General features: G+C 44.8%; 1 protein-coding gene across 1 annotated transcript in view; it reads left to right on the top strand.

Moving 5' to 3' along the window:
- Nucleotides 1-1,678: 1,678 nt before the first annotated feature.
- The window catches only part of nol7 (nucleolar protein 7), a 31,413-nt gene continuing 17,123 nt past the window's right edge, over nucleotides 1,679-15,968 (top strand). The window contains exon 1 of the mRNA XM_085988818.1: nucleotides 1,679-1,942. Within this exon, the coding sequence (XP_085844944.1) occupies nucleotides 1,773-1,942 (170 nt within the window). The 5' untranslated portion in view covers nucleotides 1,679-1,772. The remainder of the gene's footprint in view (nucleotides 1,943-15,968) is intronic.

Here is a 15,968-nt window from a genome sequence, read left to right on the forward strand (position 1 = left end):
GAGGGTCGTAAATCTGTGGAATTCTCTGCCCCAGAGAGCTTTGGAGGCTGGGTCATTAAATACATTTAAGGTGGAGACAGATTTTTGCAAGATACGGGAGTGAAGGGTTATGGGGAGCAGGCAGGGAAGTGGCTTTGAGCCCAAGATCAGCTATGATCTTATTGAATGGCGGAGCAGGCTCGAGGGGCCAAGTAGCCTATTCCTGCTCCTAGTTCTTATGTCCTGCTCTTGTTTCAGCCAGGTCTCCTTTATTGCTACTATATCATAATTCCATGTGGTAATTTGTGCCTGCAGCTCACCAACCTTATTTATCATGCTCCGTGCGTTTACATACATGCACTCCAAACCTGTCTTAGTCCACTTTGCATTTCTCCCCTGTATGATCCCTCTTTCGGGACTGCTCTTTATTCCAACGCTGTTTTTCTCCTCCAGTCCTCTATGCACCTTGTTTCTTCTCTATAACGCTTCATCCTGGTTCCCATCCACCTCCCTGACAAAATAGTTTAAACCCTCCCCCACAGCACTAGTTAGCCTCCCTGCGAGGATATTGGTCCCCATTGCTGTTCAGGTGCAACCCTTCCATCTTGTCCAGGCCCTTCCTTCCCCAGAACTGGTCCCAATGCCACAGGAATCTGAAGTCCTCCCATCTGTACCATTTCTCCAGCCACGCATTAACCTGCTTTATCTTGCTGTTCCTTTACTCGCAAGCGCATGGCACTGAGAGTAATCCAGAGATTACCACCTTTGAGGTCTTTAGAAATAGCAGGAGTAGGCCATTCGGCCCCTCAAGCCTGCTCCACCATTCAATAAGATTATGGCTGATCTGATGTTGGCCTCAACTCCACTTTCCTGCCTGTTCCCCATAACCCTGGACTCCCCTGTAGCTCAAATATCTGTCTATCTCCACCTTGAATATATTCACTGCTCTTTAGTCTCCTCCCTAGCTCCTGAAACTCTGCCTGTAGCACCTGGATCCTTTTTCTTCCTGTAATTGGTTCTAACATGGACCACAACTTCTGGCTGATCCCCTTCCCCTCGCAGAATATGCTGCACCTGTTCTGTCACATCCTTTACACTGGCACGAGGGAGGCAGCACACCGTGCGAGACTTTGATAGTCCTTGACCTGAATTCAGCACTTGGCTCCTGGTGTGGATGCCGTGGGAGATTGCCTGGTAGCACAAGAAAGAGCACAGGCAATTAATCCTCCTGGTAGTAGATGGAGTCTGTAATCGACCCTCCTACCAGCAGGGGGAGCCTGTAATTGACCCTCACCCCCACCTCCCTCACCCAGGGGGAGACTGTAATCGACCCTCCTACCAGCAGGGGGAGCCTGTAATTGACCCTCACCCCCACCTCCACCACCCAGGGGAAGACTGTAATCGACCCACCCGGCAGGAAGAGACTGTAATCGACCCTCCCCCCACCCGGCAGGGGCAGACTGTAATCGACTCACCCGGCAGGGGGAAACTGTAATCGACTCTCCCACCCGGCAGGGGGAGACTGTAATCGACCTTCCCCCCCACCCGGCAGGGGCAGACTGTAATCGACCCCCCCCCACCCGGCAGGGGCAGACTGTAATCGACCCTCCCACCCGGCAGGGGGAGACTGTAATCGACCCTCCCCCCACCCGGCAGGGGGAGACTGTAATCGACCCTCCCACCCGGCAGGGGGAGACTGTAATCGACCCTCCCCCCACCCGGCAGGGGGAGACTGTAATCAACCCTCCCCCCGGCAGGGGGAGCTGTAGTGAGCGAGTGTGAAGCGGCGGACGATGGCGCGGAAGAGGCAGGTGCAGGCTGTGAGGAGACGGGACGAGATCCGCGAAATGTCAGCCGAGTCCAGCCAGGGGGAGGATGACGAGGCGCCCGAGGAGGTGACTTTCAGCAGCGCCCGGGAGGAGGCTGAGAGGAGCGTGAAAGCGGCGCTGGAGAGCGCGAGGAGGTGAGAGCGGCGGCCGGCAGGCCCCGGCCTATCCCGGCCTCTACCCACCTCCCTCCCCCGGCTTTCAGTATGCCATGTGCGGCCGGCTGAGTGCGGCTAGGGTCGGGCTGTTCTCCATCAGTACTGCCCGAACAACTGAGGCCCGCACCGGCCCCCCGTGTGAGGGAGAGAGCCCGGCCCCCGGCTCCAGGGCCAGGCGCTCTCTCTTAGATTTCCAGCCCTGCTGTGTTTAAAGTCTGTGCGGCCGCCCCGCTCTGCTCTGCTCACCAATCTCACTCCTGCGGGCCGGCTTTAACACACCCGCCGTGTAAGTGGTGGATTCAGTGCGGGTGGTGAACTTGTGATCAGCAAGTTCATTGGGCTGAGGTAGGTTTTAATCAGTTTATCGGTCAACAAACAACCACATTAAACCCTGATTAAAAAGAAGAAAAACTGGAAATTGAAACCGCAAGTACTGGAAATAAACAGCAGGTCAGTTAACATATATGTAAAAAAAAAATGACTGGCAAATGTTTATGGTATAACACTGGAAATTCCGTTCTGTTAGAGGGTTATACCGTGAAAGTCTAGTATATTTTCATAGAATGATACAGCGCAGAAGGAGACAAATCAGACTTGAGGAAAACACAAAGCAGTTTAAGATGGGGTTGCATGTGTGTAAATGCAGGTCGTGTGGTAAATATGGTTGCTGAGCTGCAGGCACAAGTCGCCACATGGGACTATGATGTAGTGGCAATAACCGAGACCTAGCTCAAAGAAGGGTAGGATTGGGAACTTAATCTACAAGGCATTCAGGAAAGAAAAGGAAGGCAAAAAAAGTTGGATGGGGTGGCATTATTGATCAAAAAACTATTCTAGCACTGGAGAGGGATGATAAAGTTGAGGGGGATGATATAGTTGAGGGGGCCAAAGACAGGATCTATTTGGTTAGAATTAAGGAACAATAAAGCAGCTATTATGCTACTGGGTGTATGCTATTGGCCACTAAATAGAGGAAAAGAGCTAGAGGAGTAAATGTGCAGGCAAATGACAAAGATGCAAGAACTAGAGTAGTGATAATACAGCACTTCAATTAACCCTAATATAGACTGGTATAGTAACTAAAGGGCAAAGATGGGGAGGAATTCCTGAAATGTGTACAAGAGAACCTTCTTGATCATTGTGTTTTCAACCCAACAGGGAAGGAAGTAGTAATAAAAGTAGAAAATGCTGCAAAAACACAGCAGGTCAGGCAGCATCCATGGTGCAAGAAACAAAGTTAACGTTTCAGGTCGATGAACTTTCATCAGGAATGGAAAAAGTTAGAGATATAGCAGGTTTTAAGCAAGCACAGAGGCAGGGAAAGGGGGGGGGGGGTGATGAAAAAACCAAAGGGAAGGCCTGTGAGAGGGTGGAAGGCAGGAGAGATTAAATGACACAAGGATGATGGTGCAAGACAAACAAAATGAGATGGTAATCGACAAGTAAAGAAACAAAAGGCTGGTCTAGAGGAGGTGTAAATGGCAATAGCAGAATCATTACCAACAGCTGTTGTCTGGGGAAAAATGGGAGCAGTGGTTATGATCTGAAATTGTTGAATTCAGTGTTGAGTCCAGAAGGCTGCCAAGTGCCTAATTGAAAGATGAGGTGTTGTTCCTCGAGCTTCTGTTGAGCTTTATTCGAACAATGTAGGAGGCCAAGGACACAGAGGTCGGAGTAGGACAAAGAATTAAAATGACAGGTGACCGGAAGCTCAGGGACATATTTGCAGACTGAACGGAGGTGTTCTGCAAAGTGATCACCCAATCTGTGTTTGGTCTGCCCAATGTAGAAGAGACCACACCGTGAGCAGTGACTACAGTATACTAAATTGAAAGAAGTACAAGTAAATTGCTGTTTAACCTGGAAGGAGTGTTTGGGGCCCTGGACGGTGGGACTGGAAGAGATAAAAGAGCAGGTGTTGCATTTCCTTTGTTTGAAAGGGAAGGTGCTGTGGGAAGGGGAGGGTGTGTTGGGGGTGATTGAAGAGTGGGCCAGGATGTCGCGGAGGGAACGGTCCCTTTGGAATGCTGAAAGAGGAGGGGAGGATGTGTTTGGTGATAGTGGAGGATGATCCTTTGAATGTGGAGTGGAAGGTGAGGACAAGGGGAACCCTATCGTGGTTCTGGGAGCGAGGGGAAGGGGTGAGAGCAGAAGTGCAGGAAATGAGACGGACACAGTCGAGGGCCCTGTCAACCATGGTAGAGGGGAATCCTCGGTTGAGGAAAAAGGAAGACATATCTGAAGCACTGGTATGGAATGCGGCATCATCGGAACAGATGCGATGGAGAAACTGGGATAATGGAATAGAGTACTTGTAGGAAGTTGGGTGGGAGGATGTGTAGTCAAGGGAGCTGTGGGAGTCAGTGGGCTTATATATAGTAGATATATTGGTCGACAGCCTATCCCCAGAAATGGAGATAGAAGTCGAGGAAGGGAAAAGTCGGCCATGTACCATGTGAAGGCGAGGGAAGGGTGGAAGTGGGAAGCAAAGTTGATGAAATTTTCCAGTTTGGGACAAGATTGGGAAATGGCACTGATACAATCATCAATGTACCGGGAAAAAAGGTGAGGGAGGGAACCTGAGTACGACTCAGAGGACGGAGAATCTTTGGAATGCTCTACCCCAGAGGGGTTCAAGATAGAGATCGATAGAGTTTTGGATATTAAGGGATACGGGGATAGTGCAGGAAAGTAGAGTTGAGATAGAAGATCAGCCATGATCTTATTGAATGGCGGAGCAGGCTCGAGGGCCAAATAGCCTACTCCTGCTCCTATTTCTTATGTTCTTATGAGGGGAACAAAGAATGTTCCACGTATCCCACAAAAAGACTGGCATAGCTAGGACCCATACGGGTTCCCAGAGCAACACTTTTCATTTGGTGGAAGTAAGTTGAGTCAAAGTTGTGGAGGCGAAGTTGTTCAATAAAAAAAAAAAAAAATACTTGCATTTATATAGCGCCTTTCACGACCACCAGACGTCCCAAAGCACTTTACAGCAAATGAAGTACTTTTTGAAGTGTAGTCACTGTAGTAATGCAGGAAACGTGGCAGCCAATTTGTGCACAGCAAGCTCCCACAAACAACAATGTGATAATGACCAGATAATCTGTTTTAGTGATGTTGATTGAGGGATAAATATTGGCTAGGACACCAAGGATAACTCCCCTGTGCTTCTTCGGAATAGTGCCATAGGATCTTTTACATCCACCTGAGAGAGCTGACCCTTGGTTTAACGCCTCATCCAAAAGAGGCACCTCCGACAGTGCAGCACTCCCTCAGTACTGCACTGGAGTGTCAGCCTAGATTTTTTGTGCCTGGAGTGGAACTTGAACCCACAACATTCTGGCTCAGGCGAGGGTGCTACCAACTGAGCAACGGCTGACACTTTTGTAAGAACAAGTTCAGCCAGGTGGAGAAGGCTGGTGGTGGATGGGGACTGATTGGGCCTCCCTTCAAGGAAAAAGCGGAGGGCCCGTGGGGCGTCCTTGTGGGCAATGGAGGTGCAGAGGGATTGGATGTCCATTGTGAGAAGGTTAAGGCCAGGAATCTGTTAAAGTGGCAGAGGCCGTCTGAAGAATCACGGATGTAGGTGGGAAGAGACTGGATAAGGGAAGAAAAAAATAAGAGTCAAGATGGGAAGAAATAGTTGCATGAGGCAAGAACAGGCTGAAACAATGGGTCTATCAGTTCAGTCCTGTTTGTGGATCTTGGGAAGGGGGTAAAAGCAGGCTGTGCAGGGTTGGAGGCTTCCCATGGAGGGAGGATCTCCAGAGGAGATGAGGTCAATGACAGTCTGGGAAATGATGGCTTGCTGTTTGCTGGTGGGGTTATGGTCCAGGGAGGTAGGAGGAAGTGTCCGAGTTAGCGTTCAGCCTCCGCAAGATAGAGATCGGTTCGCCAAACGACAACACTGCCACCCTTGTCAGCAGGTTTAATGACAATGTTAGGTTTGGACCTGAGAGAACAAAGAGCTGGTAGGTTAGATTGAGTGAGTGGAGTAGAAAAATTGAGACGGTCAATGTCACGTTGGCAGTTCCCAATGAAAAGATCTAGAGAGGGTAAGATGCCAAAGGGGGAGGTCCGGTTGGAACGAGAATTCTGAAGACTGGAGAAAGGGCTGCCGTGTGGGTGGGTGGGTGGGGTGGGGGGGGGACTCCTGGCCAAAAAAGTGTGCGCAGAGGCGAAGGTGACACGAGCTCAGCGTCGTGCCGTGCTTGAAATTCATTGAGGTGGGGACATATGGGGATGAAGTTGAGGCCATTGCTGAGGATTGATCGTTCGGGGTCAGAAAGGGGAAGATCTGAGGGGGTAGTGAAAACATGCAAAGAATGAGCTTGGAAGGAGTGATGGGGTCAGTGAACGGAAAGAGGGATCCTGTGGGGGGGGGGGGGGGGCGGTTGTTGGTATCCAAGAGTTAAAGTGGAAAGAAGCAATGCTGATATAGTTCTGGGGAATGAAGTGGTGCAAGTGGACCATGTTTCAGTGGGAGAGCATTTGGGGAACAGTGATCATAATATCAAGTTTAGAATAGTTATGGAAAAGGACATGGTACAATCAAATGTAAAAACACTTAACTGAAGGAGGGATAACTTCAGTGAGTTAACAGGGGATCTGGCCCAGGTGGATTGGAATCAAAATTGGCAGGCAAAACAGTAATTGAACAATGGGAGGCCTTCAAAGAGGAGATGGTTTGGGTACAGAGTGGACACATTCCTATGAGATGGAAAGGAAGGGCATCCAAAGCTAGAGCTCCCTGAATGACTAAAGATATAGAGATTAAAATGAGAGAAAAAGGAGGCTTATGATTAATGTAAGGTTCATAATACAGTAGAGAACAAAGCTGAATACAGAAAGTACAGAGGAGATCTAAAAAAGGGAATAAAAGGGGCAAAGAGAGAGCATGAGAATAGATTAGCAGCTAACATAAAAGGGACCCCAAAAGTTCTTTATTAAATACATAGATAGTAAACGGGTAGTCAAAGGAAGGGTAGGTCTGATTAGGGACCAAAAAGATGACCTTGTGGAGGCAGAGGGTATGGCTGAGGTACTAAATGAGTACAGGAAACTTTCTGGTATCCGGCACTGACTGGACCGAGCTGGTGCCGTACCATTAAAACTGCCGTAGAAACCAGCGCTAATGTTAAAACATACGGAGCTTTTGAGCTCAGTGTGAATCAACAAACCCTGTTGCTTAGCAACAGCTTCAAAACAGTCGGCAGCAGCTTAAAAGCATCTCTGTAGCTAAGCAACAGCTTCAGCTAGACCTTGCAGTGCCTGACTGGGGAAAAGAAAAAGCAACGAGAAGTAAAAAAACTTATAGGAAACAACTCCTGAATTTTGCCGGTAGATAGAGCTTTCCGGACATTTAACCTCCGGTTAAACGAAAGTTTCCTGTACTTTGCATCTGTCTTCACTGGACAAAAGGATGCTGCCAATCTAGCAGTAAAGGAGGAGGCTGTAGTGATATTGGATAGGATAAAAATAGATAGAGGATGTACAGAAATGGTTGGCAGTCCTCAAAGTAGAAAAGTCACTTGGTTCGGATGGGATGCATCCTAGGTTACTGAAGATAGTGCGGGTGGAAATTGCGGAGGCTCTGGCCACAATCTTACAATCGTCTTTGTATATGGGAGCAGTGCCAGAGGACTGGAGGATTGTAAATGTTACACCCCTGTTTAAAAAAGAGGGAGGAGTGATAAACCCGGTAACTGCAGGCTGGTCAGCCTAACTTTGAGATAATCTGGGACAAAATTAATTGGCATTTGGAAATGTATGGGCTAATAAATGAAAGTCAGCATGGATTTTTGAAAGGCAAATAGTGTTCAACTAAGTTGATCGAGTTCTTTAATGAAGTAATGGAGAGGGTTGATGAGGGTAGTGTAGTTGATGTGTATATGGACTTTCAAAAGGCGTTTGACAAATTACCACATAATAAACATGTTAGCAAATTAAAGTCTGTGGGATTAAAGGGACAGTGGCAACATGGATACAAAATTGGCTAAGGGATGAAAGCAGAGCGTATTGGTGCATGGTTGTTTTTCAGACTGGGGGGACATTTACAGTGGTGATCCCCAGGGGTTGGTATTGGGACCACTGCTCTTTTTGATATAGACTAAAGACCTAGACTTGGGTATACAAGGCATAATTTCAAAGTTTGCAGATGATACAAAACTCAGAAATGTAGTAAACAGTGAGGCGGGTAGTAACAGACTGCAGGAGGACATAGACAGACTGGTGAAATGGGCAGACACATGGCAGATGAAATGTATCACAGCAGTTTGAAGTGATACAGTTTGGCAGGAAGAATCGGGAAAGGCAATATGGAGTAAATGGTACAATTTTAAAAGGGGTGCAGGAACAGAGACCTGGTGGTGTATGTATATAAATATTTTGGCGGTGGCAGGACAAGTTACATAAGGAAAAAAAATAGGAGCAGGAATAGGCCACTTGGCCCCTCGAGCCTGCTCCGCCATTCAATAAGATCATGGCTGATCTTGGGCTCAAAGCCACTTCCCTGCCCGCTCCCCATAACCCTTCACTCCCTTATCTTGCAAAAATTTGTCTATCTCCACCTTAAATGTATTTAATGACCCAGCCTCCACAGCTCTCTGCTGCAGAGAATTCCACAGATTTACGATCCTCTGAGCGAAGAAATTCCTCCTCATCTCAGTTCTAAAAGGGCGACCCTTTATTCTAAAACTGTGCCCCGCGTTCTAGATTTCCCCACAAGGGGAAACATCCTCTCTGCCTCTACCTAGTCGTGCCCCCTCAGTATCTTGTATGTTTCAATAAGATCACCTCTCATTCTTCTAAATTCCAATGAGTATAGGCCCAGCCTGCTCAACCTTTCCTCATAAGTCAACCCCCTCATCTCTGGAATTAACCTAGTGAATCGTCTCTGAACTGCCTCCAATGCAAGTATATCCTTCCTTAAATAAGGAGACAAAAACTGTACGCAGTACTCAAGGTGTGGTCTCACCAATACCCTGTACAGTTGTAGCAGGACTTCCCTGCTTTTATACTCCAACCCCATTGTAATAAAGGCCAACATTCCATTTGCCTTTTTGATTAATTGCATGCTAACTTTTTGTGTTTCATGCACAAGGACCCCCAGGTCCCTCTGAACTGTAGCATTTTGTAATCTCTCTCCATTTAAATAATTTGCTTTTTTATTTTTCCTGCCAAAGTGTATAACCTCGCACTTTTCCACATTATACTGCACCTGCCAAATGTTTGCCCACTCACTTAGCCTGTCTATATCCCTTTGCAGGTTCTTTGAGTCCTCTGCACAACTTGCTTTCCCACCCAACTTTGTATCATCCGCAAACTTGGCTACATTACACTCGGTCCCTTCATCCAAGTCATTAATGTAGATTGTAAATAGTTGAGGCCCCAGCACGATCCTTGTGGCACCCCACTAGTTACCGTTTGCCAACCGGAAAATGTACCATTTATCCTGACTCTGCTTTCTGTTAGTTAGCCAATTCTCTATCCATGCTAATATATTACCCCAAATTCCGTGAGTTCTTATTTAATGCAGTAATCTTTTATGTGTAACCTTATCGAATGCCTTCTGGAAATCTAAATACACCACATCCACTGGTTCACCTTTGTCCACCCTGTTCGTTACCTCCTCAAAGAACTCCAGCAAGTTTATTAAACATGATTTCCCTTTCATAAAACCATGTTGACTCTGCTTGACTGCATAATGATTTTCCAAATGCCCTGCTACTGCTTCCTTAATGAAGGACTCCAGCATTTTCCCAACAACAGATGTTAGGCTAACTGGTCTATAGTTTCCTGCTTTCTGTCTCCCTCCTTTCTTAAATAGGGGTGTTACATTTGCGGTTTTCCAATCCGCTGGACCTCTCTAGAGTCCAGGGAATTTTGGTATATTGCAACCAATGACTCCACTATCTTTGCAGCCACATCTTTTAAGATACTGGGATGCAGACCATCTGGTCCAGGGGACTTGTCGTCTTTTAGTCCCATTATTTTACCACGTACTATTTCCTTAGAGATAGTGATTGTCTTTAGTTCCCCCCCTATTATCCATTATTGGGATGTTGTTAGTGTCTTCTACCGTGAAGACAGATACAAAATATTTGTTCAGAGTTTCAGAGAGATTACAAAATGCTACAGTCCCCGTTCCCCATTATTAATTCCCCTTTGTTATCCTCTAAGGGACCAATGTTTACTTTAGCTACTCTCTCTTCCTTTTTATATACCTGTAGAAGCTCTTACTATCTGTTTTAATGTTTCTTGCCAGTTTACTCTCATAATTCATCTTCTCTCTATTATTTTTTTAGTCATCAATTGCTGGTTTTTAAAAATTTCCCACTCCTCTGGTCTCCCACCAATCTTGGCAACATTGTATGCCTTCGTTTTCAATTTAATACCATCCTTTACTTCCTTAATTAGCCACGGATGGTGTTCCCTTCTCAAAATCTTTCTTTCTCACTGGAATATATTTTTGTTGAGAGTTATGAAATATCTCCTTAAATGTCTGCCACTGCATTTCAACTGTCTTAGCCTTTAATTTATTTTTCCAGTCCACTTTAGCCAGTTCTGCCCTCATGCCACTGTAATTGCCTTTGTTTAAGGTCAGGACACTGGTTTGAGATACAATTTTCTCACCCTCCAACTGAATTTGAAATTCAACCATGCTATGATCACTCTTTCCTAGAGGATCCTTTATTATGAGATAATTTATTAATTCTGTCTCATTACATAGTACCAGATCCAAGATAGCCTGCTCCCTGGTTGGTTCCATAGAAACATAGGAGATTCGGCCCCTCGAGCGAGCCTGCTCCGCCATTTAATGAGATCATGGCTGATCATCCAAATTCAGTACCCTGTCCCTGCTTTCTCCCCATATCCCTTGATCCCTTTAGCCTTAAGAAATATATCTAACTCCTTCTTGAATATATTTAATGAATTGGCCTCAACTGCCTTCTGTGGTAGAGAATTCCACAGGTTCACCACTCCCTGGGTGAAGCAATTCCTCCTCATCTCTGTCCTAAATGGCTTACCCCTTATCCTTAGACTGTGACCCCTGGTTCTGGACTCCCCTGCCATCGGGAACATCCTTCCTGCATCTAGTCTGTCTAGTGCTGTTAGAATTTTATAAGTTTCAATGAGATACTGTTCTAGGAAACCATCCCGGATGCACTCTATTAACTCCTCCTCAAGGCTACCATGGCCAATTTGATTTGTCCAATTAATATGGAGATTAAAATCACCCATGATTATTACCGTACCTTTTTTATAGGCCTCCATTATTTGTTGATTTATACTCTGTCCAACAATATTGCTACTGTTTGGGGGCCTGTAGACTACGCCCACCAGAGACTTTTTCCCTTTATTATTTTTTATATCTCCACCCAAACCGATTCTACATCTTGATCTTCTGAGCCAATATCTCTTCTCACCACTGCACTGATCCCATCCTTTACCAACAAAGCCACCCCACCTCCCTTTCCTTTCTGTCTATCCTTCATAGAAGTTGAGAAGGTTTTTAAAAAAGCATTTGGGATCCTTGGCTTTATTAATAGAAGAATAGAGTACAAAAGCAAGGAAGTTATGCTAAACCTTTATAAAACTCTGCTTGGGCCTCAGCTGGAGTATTGTGTTCAATCCTGGACACCACACTTTAGACAGGATGTCAAGGCCTTGGCGAGAGTGCAGAAGAGATTTACTAGAATGGTACCAGAGATGAGGGAGTTTGGTTATGTGGAGAAGTTATTGTTCTCCTTAGAGCAGAGAAGGTTAAGAGGAGATTTGATGGAGGTAATTAAAATCATGAATTGTTTTGATAGAGTAAATAAGAAACTGAAGGGTCGATAACCAGACGAAACAGATTTAAGGTGATTGGCAAAAGAATCAGAGTTGACATGAGGAAAAGGTTTTTACACAGCGAGTTATTGTGATGATGAATGCACTGTCTGAAAGGGTGGTGGAAGCAGATTCAATAGTAACATTCAAAAGAGAATTGGATAAATACTTGAAAGCAAAACATTTACAGGGCTAAGGGGGAAGAGCAGGAGAGTGGGATTAATTGGATAGCTCTACCTTTGAGCCAGCACAGGTACGAAGGTACGATGGGCCGAGTGGCCTCTTCTGTGTTGTATCATTCTATGATTCTAGGAAGACAATTCCCCTGCGCAGGCTGAGATCAGCACAGACCAGGGACAGAACCTAAGGGTACATTTTTTGTTTTTGTACTCCCGGTGCACAGCTTCATGTGACAGGAGCGTACATCGACAATTTGGGCGTGGAGGTTAGTGAGCTCAGTTCACGGCCCACAATTTTCTGCTCGTTGATTTCTGTACCCGAATCCCCGATATGTCACATGTAACTGCTGCGAGCGTGATTGTAAAAATTAGTCTGCAATGGTGAGTCTCACGACACACAGTGTGTTTACTCATTAGGCTAATGGGGGTGTTAGGGACTGAAAAGAAGATCTCTCCCTTGATCATAGAATCTTACAGCACGGAATGAGGTCAATCAGCCCATCGTGCCTGTGCCAGCTCTTTGAAAGAGCTGTCCAATTAGTCCCACTTCTGCACTCTTTTTCCCCATAGTCCTGCAAAGTTTTCCTTTTCAAGTATATATCTAATTCCCTTTTGAAAGTTACTATTGAATCTGCTTCCACCGCTTTCAGGCAGTGCATTCCAGATCACAACAACTTGCTCCGTAAAACAATTTCTCCTCTATTCCTCTGGTTCGTTTGGCAATTATCATCAATCTGTGTAGCTAGTTACCAACTCTCCTGAGAGATGAAACAAAGCAGATAGGAAAAAACTATGAGCCCCTCATAATTTTGAACACCTATTAAATTTCCTCTTAACCTTCTCTGTTCTAAGGAGAACTACCCCCGCTTCTCCAGTGTCTCCACATAACTGAAGTCCCTCAGCCCTGGTATAATTTTGGTAAATCTCCTCTGCACTCTCTCCGTGACCTTAATGTCCCACCTAATATGTGGTGCCCAGAATTGGGCACAATACTCTAGCTGAGGCCTAACCAGTGATTTTTATAAAGGTTTAGCATAATTTCCTTGCTTTTGTACCCAATGTCACTCTTTATAAAGCCAAGGATCCCATATGTTTTTTTACCCACTTTACCAACTTGTCCTGCAACTTAAGGGGTGATCTAATTGAGGTGTTTAAGGTGTTTAAAGGATTTGATAGGGTAGATAGAAATTATTTTCTCTGGTGGGCGAGTCCAAAACAAGGGGGCATAACCTTAAAATTAGAGCTCGGCTGTTTGGGGTGATGTCAGGAAGCAGTTCTTCGCACACAGGGTTGTGTAAATCTGGAACTTTTTTCCCCCAAAAGCTGTTGTGGCTAGGTCAATTGAAAATTTAAAAACTGATATTGATAGATTTTTGTAATTGTTACGGAACCAAGGTGGGTAGATGGAGTGAAGATAAAAATCAGCCATGATCTAATTGAATGGCAGAACAGGCTCGAGGGCCTGAATGGCCTACCCGTTATTTTGCTCCTTCAAAGATTTGTGTATGTGCAGCCCTTTTAAAATTGTACCATTGCCTCGCCTCATTCTTCCTAAATGTATCACTTCACACTTCTCTACATTAAATTTAATCTGCCATGTGTCTGCCCATTTCACCAGTCGATGTCCTCCTGAATTCTGCTACTATGCTCTTCACTGTTTACTACATTTCCAAGTTTTGTGTCATCTGCAAACTTTGAAATTGTGCCCCGAAAACCTAATTTTAGCTCATTATATGAAAATATCAAAAAGAGCAGTGGTCCTAATGCCAACCCCTGGGGGACACGACTGTATACATCTCTCCAGGCTGAAAAACAACCGTTCACCACTACTCTGCTTTCTGCCTCTTAGCCAATTTAATATCCGTGCTGCAACTGCCGCTTTCATCCCATGGGCTTCAATTTTCTAACAAGTCTATTATGTGGCACTTGATCAAATGTTTTACGAAATGTCTTTATTTCAGATTTCCCGCATTTACAGTTTTCTTTTATATTTTAGCAGTTTACCAATAATGGAAAAAAGGCAATTTCTGACAGTGACAAAGATGTTTGTGATTAGTAATGGTGCCAGGTTAATTCTGCAATTCTCACGTTAGACAACCTGTAAATGAACCATCGAAAACTGGCACTGATCAAAAACCACTCCCACATTCTGCTTTTAGTTTCACCATTTTACCAACAAATGCACAGTATTCATATTTGCACTTCCATATGCTGTGCAAATATGAATTTTGAGATCACATTACTCATTTACTAATCAAAAATGCGATTAGTCACATCTAGATTCCTAATTAACCACGTGTGGCTAGTCACTAATGTATTGGACAGCCGTGATCTCAATGATGAATTCCAGAGGCCTGTGTGTGAGGCAGATGGTGAAGAGGCTCTTGACTTGTGTACCTTCTAATCACCATGTCATAGAATATTGGAAGCTTGGCAGGAGGTTACATGCTTAGGGGTGCAGCAATACATGTTCATTTCTCACAAGTATAATGTTCCTGACTGCTTCCCTCGCTCATTTCTCGAAGTCTTCAAAGAGAGGGTTACCCAAATCTCAAGTTTCATCACACAAGGAACAAATTTTCTATTTGATAAGGTACCGCACGGTAGGCTCATGATAAAGGTTAGGGTATGTGGAGTCGGGACAAATAGCTGAATGGGTAGCAAATTGGCTAAAAACTAGAAAGCAGAGAGTAGGGGTTAAGGGTAGTTATTCAGATTGGAGGAAGGTGTTCCACAAGGATCAGTGTTGGGACCACTGTTATTCATAATTTATATTAATGATTTGGACTTGGGAATAAGTAACAATATCAGAATTTGCAGATGACACCAAACTGGGGGGTATAGCTAACACTGAGGGAGAATGCAGCAAAATACAAGAGGACATTAGAAAACTTGGGTAGTTAAGTGACAATGAACGTTAACAGATAAATGATGCACTTTTGTAGGAAAAATAGAAATATCACCTACACCTTAGAAAGGGTAGAAGAGCAAAGGGATATAGGTGAACAAATCATTAAAAGCAGGTCAGCAAAGTAATTAAAAATGCTAACAAAGCACTGGGATTTATTTCTAGGGGTATAGAATTCAAAAGTAGTGAAGTTTTGGACCCTGGTCAGGCTGTACACGGAGTCCTGATCTCCATACTATAACAAGGATATATAAGCACTGGAGAAAGTGCAAAAAACGATTTACAAGGATGCTACCAGAATTGAGAGATTACAGCTATTGGGAAAGTTTGTCAGGTTGGGATTTTGTTCTTCAGAAATGAAATGTCTTGGAGGTCTTTAAGATTATGAATGGGTTGGGCAGGGTAGATACGGAGAGAATGTTTCCACTTGTGGGAGAATCCAAAACTAAGGGTCATTAATACAGGTTGGTTACTAATAAATCCAATAGGGAAATAAGGAGGAATTTCTTTACTCAGAGCGTGGTGAGAATGTGGAACTTGCTACCACAGGCAAATAGCTTAGATGCTTTCAAAAGGAAACTAGATGAGCAGATGAGAGAAAAGAGAATAGAAAGATATGCTGGGATGAGGTAGAGGGAATGGGAGGAGACTGGTGTGGAGCATAAACACCAGCACAGACTAGTTGGCCCGAATGGCCTGTTTCAGTGCTGTAGATTCCAGGTAATATATAGCCCTACCAGCTGTACTACCATTGATTGCAAATACCCGTAGATTCCTGCTCCCTTTTGAAGAATACAGTCTCAGTTTTAGGTTGCATCTGTTTATTCACCTTCAAAGATGAATCTAATGAGCAGCTTTTGGGAATTAATTTGCAGGTATCATAGTATTGTACAGCACTGAAGAAGGCCATCCAGCCCATTGTACCAGTGCCAGCTTTTTGAAAGAGCTGTCCAATTAGCTCTACTCCCCTACTCTTTCCCTATAGCCTGCAATTTTTTCCTTTTTAAGTATTTACCCAATTTCCTTTTGAAAGTTGTTACTAAATCTGCTTCCCACCACCCTTTCAGGCAGTGCATGTTAAATT

This window comes from Somniosus microcephalus, chromosome 5 (genome assembly GCF_052327205.1).
Source record: "Somniosus microcephalus isolate GS21.2 chromosome 5, FLI_Smic_1.0, whole genome shotgun sequence".
In the NCBI taxonomy this organism is placed as follows: Eukaryota; Metazoa; Chordata; class Chondrichthyes; order Squaliformes; family Somniosidae; genus Somniosus; species Somniosus microcephalus.